Below are 23,945 nucleotides of genomic sequence, written 5' to 3'. Positions count from 1 at the left end.
TTATTTCTATAGAAAATTTTCTCAAAATTTTATTTCTATGGAAAATTTTCTCAAAATTTTATTTCTATAGAAAATTTTGTCAAAATTTTATTTCTATGCAAAATTATCTCAAAATTGTGTTTCTATAGAAAATTATCTCACAATTGTATTTCTATTGAAAGTTATCTAAAAATTTTATTTCTAAAGAAAATTTTCTCAAAATTTTATTTCTATAGAAAATTTTGTCACAATTTTGTTTCTATAGAAAAGTTTGTCAAAATTTTATTTCTATAGAAAATTTTGTCAAAATTTTGTTTCTATAGAAAAGTTTGTCAAAATTTTATTTCTATGGAAAATTATCTCAAAAATGTATTTCTATAGAAAATTTTCTCAAAATTTTATTTCTAAAGAAAATTTTCTCAAAATTTTATTTCTACATAAAATTTTCTCAAAATTTTATTTCTGTAGAAGATTTTGTCAAAATTTTATTTCTATGGAAATTTATCTCAAAAATGTATTTCTATAGAAAATTATCAATTTTGTCAAAATTTTATTTCTATGGAAAATTATCTCAAAAATGTATTTCTATAGAAAATTTTCTCAAAATTTTATTTCTAAAGAAAATTTTCTCAAAATTTTATTTCTACATAAAATTTTCTCAAAATTTTATTTCTATAGAAAATGTTGTCAAAATTGTGTTTCTATAGAAGATTTTGTCAAAATTTTATTTCTATAGAAAATTTTGTTTCTATAGAAAAGTTTGTCAAAATTTTATTTCTATAGAAAATTTTGTCAAAATTTTATTTCTATAGAAAATTTTGTCAAAATTTTATTTCTGTAGAAGATTTTGTCAAAATTTTATTTCTATAGAAAATTTTGTCAAAATTTTATTTCTATAGAAAATTTTCTCAAAATTTTATTTCTATAGAAAGTTTTGTCAAAATTTTACTTGTATGAAAAATTTTATAAAATTATGTCGAAACTGTATTTCTATACATTTTCTTAAAATGTTATTTCTATAGAAAATTTTGTCAAAATTTTATTTCTACAGAAAATTTTGTCAAAATTTTATTTCTATAGAAAATTTTGTCAAAATTTTATTTCTGTAGAAAATTTTGTCCAAATTTTATTTCTTAGAAAACTATTCCAAACTTAGTTGGTGAGGAATATTTTGTAAAATCTACCAAAACATCCAGAATTTTAACAATCTACCAAATACTAGCAAAAAAAATCTACCATTTTTGGTAGAATTCTACCAACTATGGCAACCGTGGCACAACATGGCAGCAAGGTGCCATCAATTTTTAATTTTATTTTATGTTAATTTTCATGAAATATTAAAAAAATATATTTCAATTTTGATTATTTTCACATCTTTTTGCTAATTAAATAAAAGAAAAATATCCCACTGAAAAAATAAGGTCGTTTGAATTCGTTACCTTTTGTATACGTCATGGAATCTCCAATACCAATAGTTGTATGTCTATCGTCAACCCTCCATCCTATGTTGCAGCGTATAAAAATTAAATCCTCTTGTTAATAGAAGACAATTATTTAGATTTCATCTATACACATATATACATATTGTACAAAAAGTCTTAAGACAAATTTTCTTAATTCTTGTCAATTTATCAAATTTCCTTTAACGCTCACCGTTTACGAATAAACAAAAGAAATTATCTCTACAAATGCTCTTTCAAACTCATTATCAGAGACAAGTAAATCTCCTAGATTCACAAGTAAACATTAACTGCCATTCTTGGAAGATTATTCATTCGTTCACCTCCTAAAAGTAGACATCAAATATGACTTGTGTTTATATTGGCCCTAAAGTATTTCAGATAACTTTTACATTTCGTTATGCGAAGATACATGCATACATAAAATAAGCGTTATTTTCTACTCCTATGTATCGTAAATGTGATTACGACTACTTTAAAAAGGTTACTTCAGACTAAGAATTTAAGACTAAAGTAAGGAGAAAGTTTCTTTAGCTTATTTTTTGTGTATTTGAAGATGTAAACACACACACACACACATAAACACAAGGATTCATTGCTCTAGATATTTTTTGTGCCTTAAAGTATGTTTTGAGCTTAAGAAGAAAGAAAATAGATTAAATGAAATATGTTTTTAAATTAACATTTGCAATATCAATATGTATTATAATAAAGCAATAACAAGAAATGAAAATAGTCAAATAGAATGATATGGTTCATAAATTTATATCTCCAGGAAATTATGGAAATTTGGCAATTCCATTGTGGCAACGCATTAAGATATGCAGATATAGAAACTGAATTCGAATTTTATCATGAAATTTTGCAGTAGCGCAAATAAAATAAATGAGTTCTCATTTGCTAATCAATAGCCAATAAATATGAAAGTAAGTCCATACATAAACAAAAACAAATATCTGCGATATTTTATTCCATTAAAATCCTAAATGAATTTTTACAAAATGTTCTATAGAAATAAAATTTTGACAACATTTTCTTAGAAATAAAATATTGACAAAATTTTCTTAGAAAAAAATTTAACAAAATTTTCTACAGAAATAAAATTTTAACAAAATTTGCTTTACAAATAAAATTTTGACAAAATTTTGTTCAGAAATAAAATGTTGACAAAATTTTCTATAGAAGTAAAATTTTGACAAAATTTTCTATAAAAATAAAGTTTTGACAATTTTTTCTATAGAAATACAATTTTTAAAAAACTTTCTATAGAAATAAAATTTTGAAAAATTTTCTACAGTAATAAAATTTTGACAAAAATATCTGTAGAAATAACATTTTGACAAAAATTTCTATAGAAATAACATTTTGACAAAATTTCCTATAAAAATAAAGTTTTGACATTTTTTTCTATGGAAATACAATTTTGACAAATTTTTCTATAGAAACAAAATTTTGAGAAAATCTTCTGTAATTGTGAAATTTTCAAAATTTTCAATAGAAAAAAAGTTTTGACAAATTTTGCTATAGAAATAAAAATTTGAGAAAATTTTCTATAGGAATAAAATTTTGACAACATTTTCTATAGAAATAAAGTTTTACGAAATTTATTTAGAAATAAAATTTCACGAAATTTTTTATAGAAATAAAATTTTGAGAAAATGTTCTATAGAAATAAAATTTTGAGAAAATTTTCTGGAGAAAACAAGAGCTTTTTCTTGTCTCTGAAATGAGATTCCAAACTCACTGACCAATGTTAGTAAAACACAAAAATATTCTTTAAAGTGCCAAGTCAAAATTCAATTTCACTTTTATTTTGTATTTATCTTTATGCGTACAATATTTACACTTGTTGATCCGGGCTTAGCTGTAGGCAGAGTGTCTGATAAAGTTTTCTCAGTTTCTCTCGTTCCCTTTGTTCGACCAACAGACTGCACATAAATTGTCGTGCACAAACTACGTTTTTTATGCATAGGTTTTTGATGCATGTCGCAGCTAACGGAAAACAAATTGCAGATTACTTGAGTTGTTTTTATCGATTGCTTATGTTGTGTGTTCTCATTAAGCAACCCAGTTGGACAGTGGAATCTATTATGAATTAAAGAGAGTGCTAAAATTCAAAGTATACCTGACTTATGATGTTTGATTCCAACATTCTCCCCCGCCTTGAAAGTTGCTTTCAACACCGATATTACATTGAAATTGGAAGTTTGCAAAGCTTGGTAATTGATCTCTTGAATGTGCCATCTGCTGTCTTTACTGTGACGACCCGCACATATCCATCGTCCCCTGGACTGCAACTGATTACTCTTGCTAGTGGCCACTTTAGTGGTGGAACATTTTCCTCTTTCAAGAGAACTAAATCATTGACTTGGAGGTTGATCATTGTTGTTGACCATTTGGTTTTTTGTTGCAAGGTCTTCAAATATTCGTTTCTCCATCTATCCCAGAATTGTTGTTGGATCCATTGTACCATTTGGTATCTTTTCAATGAGGCTGGATTCACTTGGACAACTGATGGTTCTGCGAGTGTCGTTAGTGGACGGCCAATTAAAAAGTGGGCTGGAGTGAGCGGTCTAAGGTCATTGGGGTCAGATGAGAGAGGGGTTAGTGGGCGGCTGTTTATGATCGCTTCAGATTGGTAGCATACAGTATGCATTTCGTCGTGTGACAATATATGGTAGCCAATTGTGCGTCGTATGTAATGTTTTGCTTGCTTGACAGCACTTTCCCACAAGCCCCCAAAATGCGGAGACCTAGGTGGTATAAATCTCCAAGTAATGCCAGCTTCACCACAAGCTTCATTTACCATTTTGTAGTGGTCGTCGGACATGAAAGATTTCAACATTTCTCGAAGCTCTCGATTTGCGCCTATAAAATTTGTTGCGTTGTCCGAATAAATGGTCGAACAATGACCCCTCCTGGCGATGAATCTTTTCAGTGCACTTATGAACGATTCAGTGGTCAGTTCAGGGACTAACTCCAAATGGACGGCCTTCACCGAGAAACAAATGAACACAGCCAAATAAACCTTTGACAATGGGCGACCACGAAGCCTAGAAGTGAGGGAAAAAGGTCCACAATAATCCACCCCACAGATAAGAAATGGAAATGACCGCTCCACTCGGTCACTTGGAAGAGATCCCATTACTTGGTATTCTGTGGTTGGTCGACATCGGAAACATAATACGCATTGATGTATAACTTGCCTTATAACGTTCCTACCGTTGATGATCCAAAATTGATCGCGAAGTATGTTATGAAGAGACTGAGCACCAGCGTGTAGATTTTTGACATGGAAGTAGTTGATAATCGTTCTCACAAAGGGGTGGTGGCCTGGCAAAAGAATTGGATGCTTAGCATTGAACGGTAGAGATGAATTTTTAAGTCTCCCACCAACCAACAAAAGCCCATTATAAAGAAATGGTGAGAGCTGAATTAATTTCGAATGACTATGTAATGGTCTTTTGTTGCAGAGCAAGTTTATCTCATGTGAGAATGATACCATTTGAATGATGCGACATATAAGTGAAAGTGACGAATTCATTTCATTGACATTTATTGCACCGTCTGTGCTTTCCTTATTTTTTGTTGAATTCAGAAACCGGTTTACATATGCAAAAATTCTTAATAGTTTTTCATACCTGTTCACATATTTGTGGCTACTTATGATGTCTTCTACAGCAGACGACATTAGACTGGTTACGTCTTGAACAGTATCAAGTTCTGTTGACATATGGTGTTGTTTTGGCCAGTTGGTTTGGTGATGTTTCAAAAATTTTGGACCCTGAAACCAAAATTCTTTGTTTTCATTATTAACGTTTGTTCCACGGGAAAGTAAATCAGCTGGGTTCAGATTTGATGGCACATGTTGCCAAATACAATCATGTGTAAGCCTTTGTATTTTTTCGACTCTGTTTGAAATAAAAGACTGCCAACGTGACGGCTCATTAGATATCCAGGCAAGTGTTATTGTTGAGTCGGACCAGCAAAAGATTTTGTGAGGTGCATTTGGAAATGAGGGTTTTATTGAATGAAGTAGCTCGCTCCCCAATAAAGCGGCACAAAGTTCGAGCCTGGGAAGGCTTGTGTCCTTAATGGGAGCCACTTTCGATTTGGCACATAATAATTTACTCTCTATGGTATTGGTTGTAGTTACGGCATATATACAGGCTCCATAGGCTCTTTTGCTTGCGTCCACAAAAACATGAACACAGGTGTTTTCGTTAAATGTCACATACCGTGGTATCAAAAGTCGACTTACCAGGGCTAATTCCTTGCGAATGTGGCTCCATTCTGAAAATATGTCGTGTGGCACACTCTCGTCCCAATGGATCTTCAGTCTCCATAACTCTTGCATTAGGATTTTGCACCTTGATATGATAGGATTTACGAACCCTATTGGGTCAAAAAAGCTCGCCATTTGTGCTAAAATGGACCTCTTTGTGGTGTTCGAACATTCTGAGTTACTGTATGAAAAGCTGAAGACATCATCTGTTGGCGACCATTTCAAGCCCAAAGTTTTGATATAGTGCATATATTCCACTTCCACAATTTCTTCTCGCTCGGATGGGTGAATGTCGGACAGGACGCTTTCTTTATTTGAAGCAAATTTTCTTAATGGGAATCCACCACATTTTAATACTTCAATAACTTCCTTCATAATTATTTTTAACTCTTCAACTGTGTCGGCGCCTGTCATCAAATTATCTACGTAAAAGTCACGCAGTACTGCCTTTGCTCCTAGCGGATATCTCTCCAATCCTTCCTTACCAGTTTGCTGGAGACATTTTACGGCTAAATACGGTGCGCAACTTGTACCATATGTAACTGTTTTCAAGTTGTATGTTTCCACTTGTTTGCTAGTATGTTCTCTCCACAAAATACTTTGCCACTTTTGGTCTGATTCATCCACAAGCACTTGTCGGTACATTTTAGCGATGTCAGCCACCAGAACAAATTTGTGGTACCGAAATCGAGTGAGAATCGTAAAGATATTGTCTTGAAGAGTTGGCCCGACTAATAATAAGTCGTTTAAAGACTTACCATTTGTTGTTGCACACGATGCATCAAACACAACTCTTAGTCGAGTGGTGCTACTGTCCGGCTTTACGACGCAATGGTGGGGAATATGATACAAAACATCGTTTTGCTTTGAAACACACATGTGATTGAGTTCCATGTACTCCTTCATAAAACGATGATATTCGTTTTTAATTTCATTATCACGGTCAAGCCTTGATTCCAAATGGAACAGTCTTCTTTGAGCTCTTTGACGAGATTGTCCCAATACTGGGGAGGTAGATTTAAAGGGCAAACGTACAATGAACTTATTTGTTTGTGGGCACCTTCTAGTCGTCTCATGAAAAAATTTTTCACACTCTAGCTCTTCTAACGATAAAATCGATTTTCGACTAGGCTCATGATTTTCTAGATTCCAAAATAATTCCAACAGTTTATCAAGCAAAGGTTCGGATGATGACGAAAGACTGGGATTATACTTGAATTCTGTAGATTTGCATTGGCTTTGGGGTGTTATGTTAACCTCTGTTACATGAGTTGAAACGGAACGTTGATGTTGCAAACTACCTTCAATAGAACCTGTGACAATCCATCCTAATTTTGTTTTCATAAAGTTTGGCTGATTTTCAATTTTTATTCTTCCTACCATGAGCACCTCCCAAAATAAGTCCACTCCCATTAATATGTCAATAGATGATGGTATATTAAAGTATTTGTCAGCTAAAGGTATGTTGGCTGGAATCTTCCAGCTCGTGACGTTTACAAATTGATTTGGGTGACAAGATGAAATTGTAGGAATTATGACCGCTTCAAAAGTTGGTGAAAAGGCTGTAGTCAAAGACTTGGCAGTGATAGTGCAAGTATGGTTGGCACAAAACACGTCGGTCCCTCCAATACCACTAATTTTTGTGTTAACTCTTTTTCGCATAACTTTCAATTGATTTGCCATTCTCTCAGTGATGAAATTGGACTGGGAACAAGAATCTAACAAAGCTCTGGCCATTGTAGATATTCCATTCGCTGCGCATATTTCTACTATGGCGGTTGCAAGAATAACAGGAGCATTTTCCTTGGATGTTTGAAGAGCAATAGATTCATTTGTTGTAGCGTTTGCGTCATCAACATTTTCTTGGGTCGCAGCACCAACTTCTGACAATGTCTCTTTGTGAAGTAAAGTGTGGTGTAAGCCATTACAGTGTTGGCACCTGTTTTGGGAGGGACACAATTTCGCTATGTGGTTGAATCCGAGACAATTTAAACAAAGCTTTAACCTCTTGACCTCTCTAAATCGATTCGCGATATTCATATCAAGAAACTTACTACAATGGAAGGGATTATGACTCGGACCAATGCCACAAAGTATGCACTTTGAATGTTCACTACTTGTAATAAAGGAGGAAGCAATTCTTCTGGGGACTTGTTGATGTGAATGAGATTGAACTTGTTTTTGCTGCTCACGAACAGCATTACTGTGCGTGATTTCCACAATCTCTAGCGTCTTGCAACGTCGTTCTAAAAAATTAGACAAATTGTCCCAATTTGGCAATTGAAAAGATGTGGAAGATTTGTTTAAGTCACATGAAAAATATATGTCATCTTCCCATTTTGATTGTGACTCTTTGTCGAGCTTCGAAACTATCAAGAGTAATAAAACTCCATCAGCAATTTGATCGGGGGATGCAAATGATCTCAAAGCCCGGAGACTGGAGTTAATATTATCTATAAACAAGCGAATTGAAGCTACCGTCGGTTTCTGAATGCTTTGCAATTGAAACATATTAAGCAAGTGAGCTTGAAAAATTAGCCTTTTGTTATCAAACCGTTGTTTTAACATATCCAAAGCACTCTCATAGTTATCCGCTGTCACTTCCAATGATTGTATAAGTCGAGCTGCTGTATCTGTTAAACATGACTTTAAGTATTGGAACTTTGCGATGTTCGACAATTCCGGATTTTCATGAACTAACTCGCAAAACATATTGTAGAAGCCCATCCACTCTTTATAATCACCACTGAATTTGGTCAACTGCAACGTTGGCAGATGGGGCCGATGTGCCACTAGCGATGGTTGCTGTACCACCCGTGTGCTTGACATGACAGTATCCGATAGATTAAACCCTTGTGTAGACAACCGCTCTAAAATTGTTGTTTTTATGTCAAAATATGCATTTTCAAAATTTATTCGGTGATTTTGATCAAATTGTGATTCGTCAAGAGACTCGAGCTCTCCTTGAATCTTTTCAAAGAAGTCGTATTGTCTTTCCAATAGAGACAATTTCACATCCAATTGATGAGACGACATTTGCATGAGTTTAGCCTTTTCCGTTTGTAATCCCATAATCCGTTTAACTAGATGGTCGCGTTGCAATGTTTTTGTTCTAATGCTGCCTATGCCACCAGAGGCAAACGACGATTCATCAATGCTAATTTGGTTCTGTGCGTTCTGCATAATTACCTCAGCCTAAGACATAAAACCCTTCACTAAAGATAATACACGGTGCACCATCCGGTTCGAAGGACCTTGGAGAAAACAAGAGCTTTTTCTTGTCTCTGAAATGAGATTCCAAACTCACTGACCAATGTTAGTAAAACACAAAAATATTCTTTAAAGTGCCAAGTCAAAATTCAATTTCACTTTTATTTTGTATTTATCTTTATGCGTACAATATTTACACTTGTTGATCCGGGCTTAGCTGTAGGCAGAGTGTCTGATAAAGTTTTCTCAGTTTCTCTCGTTCCCTTTGTTCGACCAACAGACTGCACATAAATTGTCGTGCACAAACTACGTTTTTTATGCATAGGTTTTTGATGCATGTCGCAGCTAACGGAAAACAAATTGCAGATTACTTGAGTTGTTTTTATCGATTGCTTATGTTGTGTGTTCTCATTAAGCAACCCAGTTGGACAGTGGAATCTATTATGAATTAAAGAGAGTGCTAAAATTCAAAGTATACCTGACTTATGATGTTTGATTCCAACATTTTCTATAGAAATAAAATTTTGACAAAATTTTCTATAAAAATAAAGTTTTGAAAATTTTTTGTATAGAAATACAATTTTGACAAAACTTTCTATAGAAATAAAATTTTGACAAAATTTTCTATAGAAATAAATTTTTTTCAAAATTTTCTACAAAAATAAAATTTTGACAAAATTTTCTACAGAAATAAAATGTTGACAAAATTTTTTTGTTATGTTTGTTATTGTTGGTTTCTCTTCAATCATTATTGTTGTTTTTGATTTCAGCTTAAAACCATGCATTGACTAAACTACAAGTGTAGCTTGACCAACAGAGGAAAAGTATGCTTGTCAAATTTATTTGGGAAAAACCCTATAGACTGCAAGATGGTTGAATATACAGCTGTTTCGGAATTACCACATTCCTCATCAGCATCCTCTACTTGCAGCAAAACTATCAACCAATTATCAGAATAAATTCGGGTAATTCACTCAACCCAATGTGAACTACACTTGAACCTCCCGAAAAAGGGTTTGATAGTCGGCTACTGCCTAAACAAATTTGCCAGCATATCTCTTTTCCTTTGCCAAACTCAAATCATCGATTTGAATGTATTTGGCTGGGTTTGTTTTTGAGCGTGCTTCCTCTATCTTCATTCGTTTTGTTTGTTATTGTTGGTTTCTTCTCAAAATTTTGAGAAAATTTTCTATATGTTAGAAATAACATATGGAATAGAAATAAAAATTTTCTAAAGAAATAACATTCTAACAAGATTTTCTATAGAAATAAATCTCTCTATAGAAATAAAATTTTGACAAAATTTTCTATAGAAATAAAATGTTGACAAATATTTCTACAGAAATAAAATGTTGACACAATTTTCTATAGAAATAAAATTTTGACAAAATTTGCTATACAAATAAAATGTTGACAAAATTTGCTATAAAAATAAAATTTTGACAAAATTTTCTACAGAAATAAAATTTTGACAAAATTTTATACAAAAAAAAAATTTTGACAAAATTTTCTACAGAAATAAAATTTTGACAAAATTTTCTATAGAAATAAATTGTTGACAAAATTTTCTATACAAATAAAATTTTGACAAAATTTTCTATAGAAATAAAATTTTGACAAAATGTTTTACGAAAATCAAATGTTGCCAAATTTTCTATAGAAAGAAAATTTTTAAAAAATGTTCTATAGAAATAAAATGTTGCTCAAATTTTCCATTAAAATAAAATTTTGATAAAATTTTCGACGTAAATAACAATTTGGCAAAATGTTATATGCAAAAAATAATTGACAAAATTTTATATGCAAAAAAAATTGGCAAAATTTTCTATTGAAATAAAATTTATGGCAAAATTTTCTATAGAAAAAAAAATGTCGACAAAATTTTCTATAGAAATAAAATGTTGACAAAATTTGCTATACAAATAAAATTTTGACACAATTTTCTATAGAAATAAAATTTTGACAAAATTTTTTAGAGAAATAAAATGTTGACAAAATTTTCTACAGAATTAAAATTTGACAAAATTTTATACAAAAATAAAATGTTGACAAAATTTTCTATAGAAATAAAATTTTGACAAGATTTGCTATACCAATAAAATTTTGACACAACTTTATACAGAAAAAAAAATTTGACAAAATTTTTTATAGAAATAAAATTTTGACAAAATTTTTTATAGAATTAAAATTTTGACAAAATTTTCTACAGAAATAAAATTTTGACAAAATTTACAAAATAAAATGTTGCCAAATTTTCTATAGAAAGAAAATTTTTAAAAAATGTTCAATAGAAATAAAATGTTAATCAAATTTTCCATTAAAATAAAATTTTGATAAAATTTTCGACATAAATAACAATTTGGCAAAATTTTATATGCAAAAACAAAATTGGCAAAATTTTATATGAAAAAAAAATTGGCAAACTTTTCTATTGAAATAAAATTTGTGGCAAAATTTTCTATAGAAATAAAATTTTGTCAAAATTTTCTATAGAAATAAAATTTCGACAAAATTTTCTATAGAAATAAAATGTTAACAAAATTTGCTATACAAATAGAATTTTGACACAATTTTCTATAGAAATAAAATTTTGACAAAATTTTTTATAAAAATAAAATTTCACGAAATTTTTTATAGAATTAAAATTTCACGAAACTTTTCATAGAATTAAAATTTTGACAAAATTTTCTACAGAAATAAAATTTTGACAAAATTTTATACAAAAATAAAATTTTGACAAAATTTTCTATAGAAATAAAATTTTGACAAATTTTTTTTCAAAAATAAAATTTTGACAAAATTTTCTATAGAAATAAAATGTTGGCAAAATTTTCTATAGAAAGAAAATTTTTAAAAAATGTTCTATAGAAATAAAATTTCACAAAATTTTATTATAGAAATAAAATTTTGACAAAATTTTCTATAGAAATAAAATTAAAAATTTTTTTTATGACAAAATTTTCCACAAATTTTCTATTGGAAATAAAATTTCAGGAAATTTTTTATAGAAATAAAATTTTGAGAAAATTTTCTATAGAAATAAAATTTTAACACAATTCTCTATAGAAATAAAATGTTGATCAAATTTTCCATTAAAATAAAATTTTCGACGTAAATAACAATTTGGCAAAATTTTCTATACAAAAAAAAAAAATGTCAAAATTTTCTATTGAAATAAAATTTTTGGCAAAATTTTTTACAGAAATAAAATGTTGACACAATTTTCTATAGAAATAAAATTTTGACAAAATTTTTTATAGAAATAAAATATTGAAAAAAAATTTTGTCAAAATTTTATTTCTGTAGAAAATTTTGTCAAAATTTTATTTCAGTAAAAAATTTTGTCAATATTTTATTTCTATAAAAAATTTTGTCAAAATTTTATTTCTATAGAAAATTGTGTCAACATTTTATTTCTGTAAAAAATTTTGCCAAAAATTTTATTTCAATAGAAAATTTTGACATTTTTTTTTTTTGTATAGAAAATTTTGCCAAATTGTTATTTACGTCGAAAATTTTATTTTAATGGAAAATTTGATCAACATTTTATTTCTATAGAGAATTGTGTTAAAATTTTATTTCTATAGAAAATTTTCTCAAAATTTTATTTCTATAAAAAATTTCCTGAAATTTTATTTCCAATAGAAAATTTGTGGAAAATTTTGTCATAAAAAAAATTTTTAATTTTATTTCTATAGAAAATTTTGTCAAAATTTTATTTCTATAATAAAATTTTGTGAAATTTTATTTCTATAGAACATTTTTTAAAAATTTTCTTTCTATAGAAAATTTTGCCAACATTTTATTTCTATAGAAAATTTTGTCAAAATTTTATTTTTGAAAAAAAATTTGTCAAAATTTTATTTCTATAGAAAATTTTGTCAAAATTTTATTTTTGTATAAAATTTTGTCAAAATTTTATTTCTGTAGAAAATTTTGTCAAAATTTTAATTCTATGAAAAGTTTCGTGAAATTTTAATTCTATAAAAAATTTCGTGAAATTTTATTTTTATAAAAAATTTTGTCAAAATTTTATTTCTATAGAAAATTGTGTCAAAATTCTATTTGTATAGCAAATTTTGTTAACATTTTATTTCTATAGAAAATTTTGTCGAAATTTTATTTCTATAGAAAATTTTGACAAAATTTTATTTCTATAGAAAATTTTGCCACAAATTTTATTTCAATAGAAAAGTTTGCCAATTTTTTTTTCATATAAAATTTTGCCAATTTTGTTTTTGCATATAAAATTTTGCCAAATTGTTATTTATGTCGAAAATTTTATCAAAATTTTATTTTAATGGAAAATTTGATTAACATTTTATTTCTATTGAACATTTTTTAAAAATTTTCTTTCTATAGAAAATTTGGCAACATTTTATTTTGTAAATTTTGTCAAAATTTTATTTCTGTAGAAAATTTTGTCAAAATTTTAATTCTATAAAAAATTTTGTCAAAATTTTATTTCTATAAAAAATTTTGTCAAATTTTTTTTTCTGTATAAAGTTGTGTCAAAATTTTATTGGTATAGCAAATCTTGTCAAAATTTTATTTCTATAGAAAATTTTGTCAACATTTTATTTTTGTATAAAATTTTGTCAAATTTTAATTCTGTAGAAAATTTTGTCAACATTTTATTTCTCTAAAAAATTTTGTCAAAATTTTATTTCTATAGAAAATTGTGTCAAAATTTTATTTGTATAGCAAATTTTGTCAACATTTTATTTCTATAGAAAATTTTGTCGACATTTTTTTTTCTATAGAAAATTTTGCCATAAATTTTATTTCAATAGAAAATTTTGCCAATTTTTTTTGCATATAAAATTTTGTCAATTATTTTTTGCATATAACATTTTGCCAAATTGTTATTTACGTCGAAAATTTTATCAAAATTTTATTTTAATGGAAAATTTGAGCAACATTTTATTTCTATAGAACATTTTTTAAAAATTTTCTTTCTATAGAAAATTTGGCAACATTTGATTTTCGTAAAACATTTTGTCAAAATTTTATTTCTATAGAAAATTTTGTCAAAATTTTATTTGTATAGAAAATTTTGTCAACAATTTATTTCTATAGAAAATTTTGTCAAAATTTTATTTCTGTAGAAAATTTTGTCAAAATTTTATTTTTGTATAAAATTTTGTCAAAATTTTATTTCTGTAGAAAATTTTGTCAAAATTTTATTTTTATAGCAAATTTTGTCAACATTTTATTTGTATAGCAAATTTTGTCAAAATTTTATTTCTATAGAAAATTGTGTCAACATTTTATTTCTGTAGAAATATTTGTCAACATTTTATTTCTATAGAAAATTTTGTCAAAATTTTATTTCTATAGAGAGATTTATTTCTATAGAAAATCTTGTTAGAATGTTATTTCTTTAGAAAATTTTTATTTCTATTCCATATGTTATTTCTAACATATAGAAAATTTTCTCAAAATTTTGAGAAGAAACCAACAATAACAAACAAAACGAATGAAGATAGAGGAAGCACGCTCAAAAACAAACCCAGCCAAATACATTCAAATCGATGATTTGAGTTTGGCAAAGGAAAAGAGATATGCTGGCAAATTTGTTTAGGCAGTAGCCGACTATCAAACCCTTTTTCGGGAGGTTCAAGTGTAGTTCACATTGGGTTGAGTGAATTACCCGAATTTATTCTGATAATTGGTTGATAGTTTTGCTGCAAGTAGAGGATGCTGATGAGGAATGTGGTAATTCCGAAACAGCTGTATATTCAACCATCTTGCAGTCTATAGGGTTTTTCCCAAATAAATTTGACAAGCATACTTTTCCTCTGTTGGTCAAGCTACACTTGTAGTTTAGTCAATGCATGGTTTTAAGCTGAAATCAAAAACAACAATAATGATTGAAGAGAAACCAACAATAACAAACATAACAAAAAAATTTTGTCAACATTTTATTTCTGTAGAAAATTTTGTCAAAATTTTATTTTTGTAGAAAATTTTGAAAAAAATTTATTTCTATAGAAAATTTTGTCAAAATTTTATTTCTATAGAAAGTTTTGTCAAAATTGTATTTCTATACAAAAAATTTTCAAAACTTTATTTTTATAGAAAATTTTGTCAAAATTTTATTTCTATAGAAAATGTTGGAATCAAACATCATAAGTCAGGTATACTTTGAATTTTAGCACTCTCTTTAATTCATAATAGATTCCACTGTCCAACTGGGTTGCTTAATGAGAACACACAACATAAGCAATCGATAAAAACAACTCAAGTAATCTGCAATTTGTTTTCCGTTAGCTGCGACATGCATCAAAAACCTATGCATAAAAAACGTAGTTTGTGCACGACAATTTAAATAAATAGAAATAAAATTTTAACACAATTCTCTATAGAAATAAAATGTTGATCAAATTTTCCATTAAAATAAAATTTTCGACGTAAATAACAATTTGGCAAAATTTTCTATACAAAAAAAAAAAATGTCAAAATTTTCTATTGAAATAAAATTTTTGGCAAAATTTTTTACAGAAATAAAATGTTGACACAATTTTCTATAGAAATAAAATTTTGACAAAATTTTTTATAGAAATAAAATATTGACAAAATTTTTTACTGAAATAAAATTTTGACAAAATTTTCTACAGAAATAAAATTTTGACAAAATTTTCTATAGAAATAAAATGTTGACAAAATTGGCTATACAAATAAAATTTTGACACAATTTTCTATAGAAATAAAATTTTGACAAATTTTTTTATAGAATTGAAATTTTGACAAAATTTTCTACAGAATTAAATTTTGACAAAATTTTATACAAAAATAAAATTTTGACAAAATTTTCTATAAAATTAAAATTTGACAAAATTTTATACAAAAATAAAATTTTGACAAAATTTTCTATAGAAATAAAATTTTGACAAAATTTTTTACAAAAATAAAATTTTGACAAATTTTCTATAGAAATAAAATGTTGACAAAATTTCCAAAGAAAGAAAATTTTTAAAAAATGTTCTATAGAAAGAAAATTTTTAAAAAATGTTCTACAGTAATAAAATTTTGACAAAATTTTTTATAGAACTAAAATATTGACAAAATTTTTTACTGAAATAAAATTTTGACAAAATTTTCTACAGAAATAAAATTTTGACAAAATTTTCTATAGAAATAAAATGTTGACAAAATTGGCTATACAAATAAAATTTTGACACAATTTTCTATAGAAATAAAATTTTGACAAATTTTATTATAGAATTAAAATTTTGACAAAATTTTCTACAGAATTAAAATTTGACAAAATTTTATACAAAAATAAAATTTTGACAAAATTTTCTATAGAAATAAAATTTTGACAAGATTTGCTATACCAATAAAATTTTGACACAACTTTATATAGAAATAAAATTTTGACAAAATTTTTTATATAAATAAAATTTTGACAATTTTTTTTTAAATTTTCTACAGAATTTAAATTTGACAAAATTTTATACAAAAATAAAATTTTGACAAATTTTCTATAGAAGTAAAATTGTGACAAAATTTTTTACAAAAATAAAATTTTGACAAAATTTTCTATAGAAATAAAATTTTGACAACATTTTCTATAGAAAGAAAATTTTTTAAAAAATGTTCTATAGAAATAAAATTTCACGAAGTTTTGTTATAGAAATAAAATTTCACGAATTTTTGTTATAGAAATAAAATTTTGACAAAATGTTCTATAGAAATAAAATTTTCACAAAATTTTCCAAAAATTTTCTATAGGAAATAAAATTTCACGAAATTTTTTATAGAAATAAAATTTTGAGAAAATTTTCTATAGAAATAAAATTTTAACAAAATTCTCTATAGAAATAAAATGTTGATCACATTTTCCATTAAAATAAAATTTTCGACGTAAATAACAATTTGGCAAAATTTTCTATGCTAAAAAGAAATTTTCTATTGAAATAAAATTTTTGGCAAAATTTCTATAGAAATAAAATTTGGACAAAATTTTCTATATAAATAAAATTTAGATAAAATTTTCTATAGCAATAAAATTATGACAAAATTACCATTTTCTTTTTTGGCCATGCGATGCAACACTGCCAATTTGACGTTAGCGAGCAATGGTACGAGAAAAATACGATTTATTCACATTTAAATGCTGGAGTACTCTAACGATAACAATTGCTTTATATTTGGCTGGAAAGCCACTTATGGCAATCCCATTATCACGCTTGAATACCATCACAAATAACTTTATTTCTGAATGGCATAAAGCAAAATACTTTTGTAAGCTTGTAAACAATAAATTGAACTGTCATGGGAATAAATCTGTCAACTGCGAGAAGAGCGGTTTAGAAATGATAGCACCATGAAGTTGGTTGCAATACATATCAGCCACATTTTATTTTTTTAAGTCCAAGGATTTTTTTGGGATTTTATGTATTTGGATTTTTAAAAACAATTAAATTTATTTTAAAGGGGACGTGGCTTTGGCTCGTAATCAATAACAACAACTTTCAAGTCAAAATCCTTAAAACCAACTAAAGTAAGTAAAATTTAATTCACAAACTCTATTTTGGAGCTATCGTCTCAAGCTTAAAGTTGAAATCATCAGATGGGTAAATCAGAATATTCAATTCATTTCACTTGCAGCTATGAACAGTCTGAACACCTAAGTTCTTCTATTGTTGATGCTTAAAGAGGTTTTGTCTTTGTACCACATTGCGTATGGTTAACAACGTTAACCACATCAAGTATACGCTACCAGAGACCACATGCGAAGTTTAGTTTTTCGATTTACTTTACAATTTGCTTTGACCATGGAAGGCGTTGAATTGCAAACACCTTTGATGGAATGAATCCATGACTGAATGATTGAAATTCCAAGAAAATATTGATAGACATTTTCACAATTCTTGGTTTAAATTTCCTTTTTAGGATAACATCCACCATGAAGTGGATAACGATTTTCGAACAAGAGGTGTTAATTTGAATTACTAGGCATATCAGTAGCTGTCACTATTGAGCTTTTGTTCGTTGATATTTCACAATGTTTGTTAATATTCACAAAGCCTTTTACTAAAAATGGAATCATTCATTTTTAATGGCATACCTTGTTTTTTTTTGTGTTTGTGAAATAAACATGCCATAGTTTACGGCAAAATATAAAATTTTTCAATCGAAGCCTCTTAATGGAAAACCCTTTAAAACGATTGAATGATGGGGAAAACAATAACTAGAATAATAAAAATCCACGTGCTCTGTAATCCTGGTTTATATTTGGATATTAACGTTAAATCTAAATTACTTAAAAAATTAATATGGTCTATACACTAATAATACTACCTCTTATTGGAAAATGTTTATAATGAAAAAATGATGGGAAAAAATCTTTAGGGAATTTGACCTAATATTGAAGACACAGAAAAAATTATATTCTTTTCAATATAATTTGCTTTTGTTGTATTATTCAGGCCAAAGAAAGTCCTTTGTTTTAAATAACATTTTTTATTAAATTTTGGGAATTCCTTTAAATTAGTAATGAAACAAGTATATACGGCCTTAAGTTCGGCCAGGCCGAATCTTATGTACCCTCCACCATGGATTGCGTAGAAACTTCTACGAAAGACTGTCATCCACAATCGAAATACTTGGGTTGTGGTAATTTAAAACTTCTTAACATCGTTTTCTAAATTGTGAGTTAGTCCATACGTGGTATATATTAGACAAAAAAGTTATATATAGTTAAGTCTACAAATAATTACGAATCGATATAGACTTTTTGCACGGTACGTAGAGAGCCAGAATTGAAATATGGGGGTCGCTTATATGGGGGCTATATACAATTATGAACTTGATATGGACCAATTTTTGTGTGATTGGAAATCGATTTATCTGAGGGATATGTAAAAATATAGACCGATATGGACCTAGTTAGGCATGGTTGTTAACGACCATATACTAGCACAATGTACCAAATTTCAACTCACTCGGATGAAATTTGCTCCTCCAAGAGGCTCCAAAACCAAATCTCGGGATCGGTTTATATGGGGCTATATATGAATATGGACTGATATGGACCACTTTTGGCATGGTTGTTAAATATCATATACGATCACCACGTACCAAATTTCAAGCAGATCGGATGAATTTTGCTTCTCCAAAAGGCATCGGAGGTCAAATCTGGGGATCGGTTTATATGGGAGCTATATATAATTATGGGCTGATAGGAACTAATTCCTGCATGGTTTTTGGATACCATATACTAACATCACGTACCAAATTTCAACCGAATGGGAAGAATTTTGCTCTTCCAAGGGGCTCTGGAGGTCAAATCTGGGGATCGGTTTATATGGGGCCTATATATAATTATGGGCCGATTTCGACCAATTTTTGCATGGGAGTTTGAGGCCATATATTAACACCACGTACCAAATTTCAACTGAATCAGATGAATTTTGGTCTTCCAAGAGGCTCCAGAGGTCAAATCTGGTGATCGGTTTATATGGGGGCTTTATATAATTATGGACCGATGTTGACCAATTTTTGCATGGTTGTTAGAGACCATATACTAACATCATGTACCAAATTTCAGCCGGATCGGATGAAATTTGCTTCTCTTAGAGGCCTCGCAGGCCAAATCGGGGGATCGGATTATATGGGGGCTATATATAATTATGGACCGATGTGGACCAATTTTTGCATGGTTGTTAGAGACCATAGACTAACACCATGTACCAAATTTCAGCCGGATCGGATGAAATTTGCTTCTCTTAGAGGCCTCGCAGGCCAAATCGGGGGATCGGATTATATGGGGGCTATATATAATTATGGACCGATGTTGACCAATTTTTGCATGGTTGTTAGAGACCATATACTAACATCATGTACCAAATTTCAGCCGGATCGGATGAAATTTGCTTCTCTTAGAGGCCTCGCAGGCCAAATCGGGGGATCGGATTATATGGGGGCTATATATAATTATGGACCGATGTGGACCAATTTTTGCATGGTTGTTAGAGACCATAGACTAACACCATGTACCAAATTTCAGCCGGATCGGATGAAATTTGCTTCTCTTAGAGGCCTCGCAAGCCAAATTTGGGGGTCCGTTTATATGGGGGCTATACGTAAAAGTGGACCGATATGGCCCATTTGCAATACCATCCGACCTACATCAATAACAACTACTTGTGCCAAGTTTCAAGTCGATAGCTTGTTTAGTCGGAAGTTAGCGTGATTTCAACAGACGGACGGACATGCTCAGATCGACTCAGAATTTCACCACGACCCAGAATATATATACTTTATGGGTTCTTAGAGCAATATTTCGATGTGTTACAAACGGAATGACAAAGTTAATATACCCCCCATCCTATGGTGGAGGGTATAAAAAGACCGATTAAATACGTATATAATTCAGCTGGACAAAATTTTCTATAGAAATGAAATTTTAACAAAATTTTCTATAGAAATAAAATTTTGGTAGATTATTTTTGGCTCGAGTGGCAACCATGATTATGAACCGATATGGACCAATTTTTATGTGATTGGAGATCGGTTATAGACCGATATGGACCAATTTTGGTATGGTTGTTAGCGGCCATATACTAAAACCACGTTCCAAATTTGAACCGGATCGGATGAAATTAGCTTCTCTTAGAGGCTCCGCAAGCCAAATCTGGGAATCGGTTTATATGGGGGCTATATATAATTGTGAACCGATGTGGACCAATTTTTGCATGGATGTTAGAGACCATATACTAACACCACGTTGCACATTTGAACCGGATCGGATGAATTTTGCTCCTCCAAGAGGCTCCGGAGGTGAAATCTGGAGAACGATTTATATGGGGGGCTATAAATAGTTATGGACCGATATGGACCAATTCTGGCACGGTTGTTAGAGACCATATACTAACACCATGTTCCAAATTTCAACCGGATCGGATGAAATTTGCTTCTCTTAGAGCCTCCGCAAGCCAAATCTGGGGATCGGTTTATATGGCGGCTATATATAATTATGACCCAATGTGTACCAATTTATGCATTGTTGTTAGAGACCATATACCAACATCATGTACAAAATTTCAGCCGGATCGGATGAAATGTGCTTCTCTGTGAGGCTCCGCAAGCCAAATCTGGAGATCGGTTTATATGGGGGCTATATATAATTATGGACCGATGTGGACCAATTTTTGCACGGTTGTTAGAGACCATACACCAACATCATGTACCAAATTTCAGCCGGATCTGATGAAATTTGCTTCTCTTTTAGGCTCCGCAAGCCAAATCTGGGGATCGGTTTATATGGGGCTATATATAATTATGGACCGATGTGGACAAATTTTTGAGACCATATACCAACATCATGTACCAAATTTCAGCCGGATCGGATGAAATATGCTTCTGTTAGAGGCTCCACAAACCAAATCTGAGGGTCCCATTATATGGGGGCTATACGTAAAAGTGGACCGATATGGCCCATTTGCAATACTATCCGATCTACATCAATAACAACTACTAGTGCCAAGTTTCAAGTCGATGGCTTGTTTCGTTCGGAAGTTAGCGTGATTTCAACAGACGGACGGACGGTCAGACGGACATGCTCAGATCGACTCAGAATTTCACCACGACCCAGAATATATATATACTTTATGGGGTCTTAGAGCAATATTTCGATGTGTTACAAATGGAATGACAAAGTTAATATACCCCCATCCTATGGAGGGTATAAAAAGGAGAAGTAGGGAAATTTCAATGTATATGAATGTCCCATTATTGTTTCAGGTCAAAATATAAGAATCCAAGTAAACTGTTTTTGGCGTAAAATATATTTGTTAGTTTCACTTGATAAATATTCACACGCTCCAAAACTAATTAACTCTCCATGGCACTGAAGGTAATTTAACTCTATTTTAGTTCATGGACATTATTATTTTCAATTAAAATTTCTCCAATATGAGAAAGAAATATATACACAAACGAGGCATATCTAAATTTATTAAATTCGTAATTACCACAAAATAGTTTAGAAATCCTTAAAATATTTTTCCAATATATAACTCCATTTTTTTTTCCTATAATCAACGATATTTTCTTTACCAAGTGAAAAAAAATTATTTCTAATTAATTTTCTTGAATTTGTCCAAAACAAATTTACTTATTTTTGTGATATCGCCATTTGTAATAAAGTTTAGTTAATTTTTTTTTTATTTTTTTAGAGCAGTCTGATTCAATCCCCTTTCCTTCCATATTTTTTTTTTATTTTTGTTTAATTTAAATTTTAATAAAATATTTTGTAATTCACTACACTTACCTTTTAAATTACTTTAAATTATCCAAGGTTTTAATTTTTATTTATCTCATATATTTTTGTATTCTTTTTGGTAACCACAAATTAAATCTCATTTGATACAGTTGCAATGTTTTGAAGGTAATAATAAATCTCATTTACATTTTGTTTACATCATTAAGGGATCCTTTTTTCATTCGCAATACAGAGGAATTCACTTAAAAACGTGTAGTATTTGTTGGTATTTTAAACGGAAATGTATTTCCTGTTTGTTGTAATCCACATTTCCTACCAAAGTGAAACCAAGAAAAAAGAACCTTACTCACAGACACCAAATACAAATAATTTGAAGTAACGGTATTCTCTCAATTTAAATTTTGCCCACCATAAATTGAGTGAAATCTTTATAGGGCATTTAAAACAACGCGCTCTACATACACACACCAGCTCGCACACACGTCCACACTCTGAGGTCTGTAACACTCTGAGATTTGTAACACTTGTTGGTTTACGGCAAATAGCCGCAAATACACACAAACACTCAACACAACTCAATCAGCTTCCACTATTTACCATTAAATTGTTATCACTTCTGTAAACAAAACTAAAGTGATAAAATAATAAAACTTTTACTATTACTCTCTTACTCAGAGAGGCGTAACAGTTTTTCGATTTAAGTATTTCCGCTAAATCGACCGTTTAGGATTTGCAACAAATGCAGACTAACTTCATTACCAAATGGACAACATCTATCTCAAGTGTTGGTGTTGTCGTTCTCCTCTTCGTTATTGTCGTTGTGGTAGTTACCGTAGCCATGAAGCGAACGGCTTAGCATACTTGTACTCAGTTGTCTTACCAACGTATGCTGTTGTTGTTCTTGTTGCTGTTGTTAAATGTTTCATTCACTGACACATATCCCCCATGGGGAAATTACAGTTAGACTTTCGATTTTTATGTGGTTTTCGAAAATTACTTTGTGGTTGTTTGTGTGTGAACATTCACGCCATTTCATACAAAAAAAAACAGTGACGATAGCGACAGAAGAACAAAAGGAATCCTGTACCGTGTTGCTCTGGCATGCGACTAATACACATTGGCCCATTGTCAATAGCCCCAGCATAAACATAAATACCCTCTTCTCTATCAAGTGGTTATTTTAGAATCGTCGGGGCGGGGTGGGGGGTTGGATAGAACTCTCTGTTTATATTCGAAAATTCGCAATCAGCTGTTTTTGATACACGTGAGCCATAATAAATGGTCCACACACAATCACACACCTATGGGAGACATCATACCCGTATGTTATCAGCTGAAAATGTTTACTCAGATGCATCACAAAGGATGACAAAGAGCGCGCGAGAGAGAGAGAAAGAGGGATGTAATATTTTCAAAACTAATACCATGGGATGCTGTGTTTTCGACCACATTGTGATGGTCATGCGCATTACAATCTTTTTTTTTTTTTGAGTGGACCGAAAAAAGACGTTATTTTCAAATAAAAATGGTTAACAAACTCATATAAAAACACTTTTATTTTCAAAGAAATCAAATTTTCATTGAAAGAAAGAAGACAATTATACATATGTAGGTAAAAAGTCGATTGTGAAACTAAGGCTACTATTAAGTTTTTGTTTTTTTTTTTAATATATATATATTGTTTTAGTTTATTTTTAAAATTTATTTATCACCAACCTGATGAGGTTTTCTTTATTCCAATGATTCAAGAGCTTAACTTACATGAATACTCAGCAAA

General features: G+C 29.5%; 1 protein-coding gene across 1 annotated transcript; it reads right to left on the bottom strand.

Moving 5' to 3' along the window:
* Positions 1-3,247: 3,247 nt before the first annotated feature.
* Positions 3,248-8,907, bottom strand: LOC142225233 (uncharacterized). Its single transcript, XM_075295010.1, has 5 exons — positions 8,684-8,907; positions 7,779-8,545; positions 5,081-7,688; positions 3,632-4,492; positions 3,248-3,431 (listed from the first exon to the last, which is right to left on the bottom strand). The coding sequence occupies exons 1-5, from the start codon at positions 8,905-8,907 to the stop codon at positions 3,248-3,250; spliced, it is 4,644 nt and encodes a 1,547-aa protein (XP_075151125.1).
* Between the last annotated feature and the right edge of the window lie 15,038 nt (positions 8,908-23,945).

Source organism: Haematobia irritans, chromosome 1 (assembly GCF_050003625.1).
Source record: "Haematobia irritans isolate KBUSLIRL chromosome 1, ASM5000362v1, whole genome shotgun sequence".
Classification (NCBI taxonomy): Eukaryota; Metazoa; Arthropoda; class Insecta; order Diptera; family Muscidae; genus Haematobia; species Haematobia irritans.
This window is presented reverse-complemented; position numbering and strand designations above follow the sequence as displayed.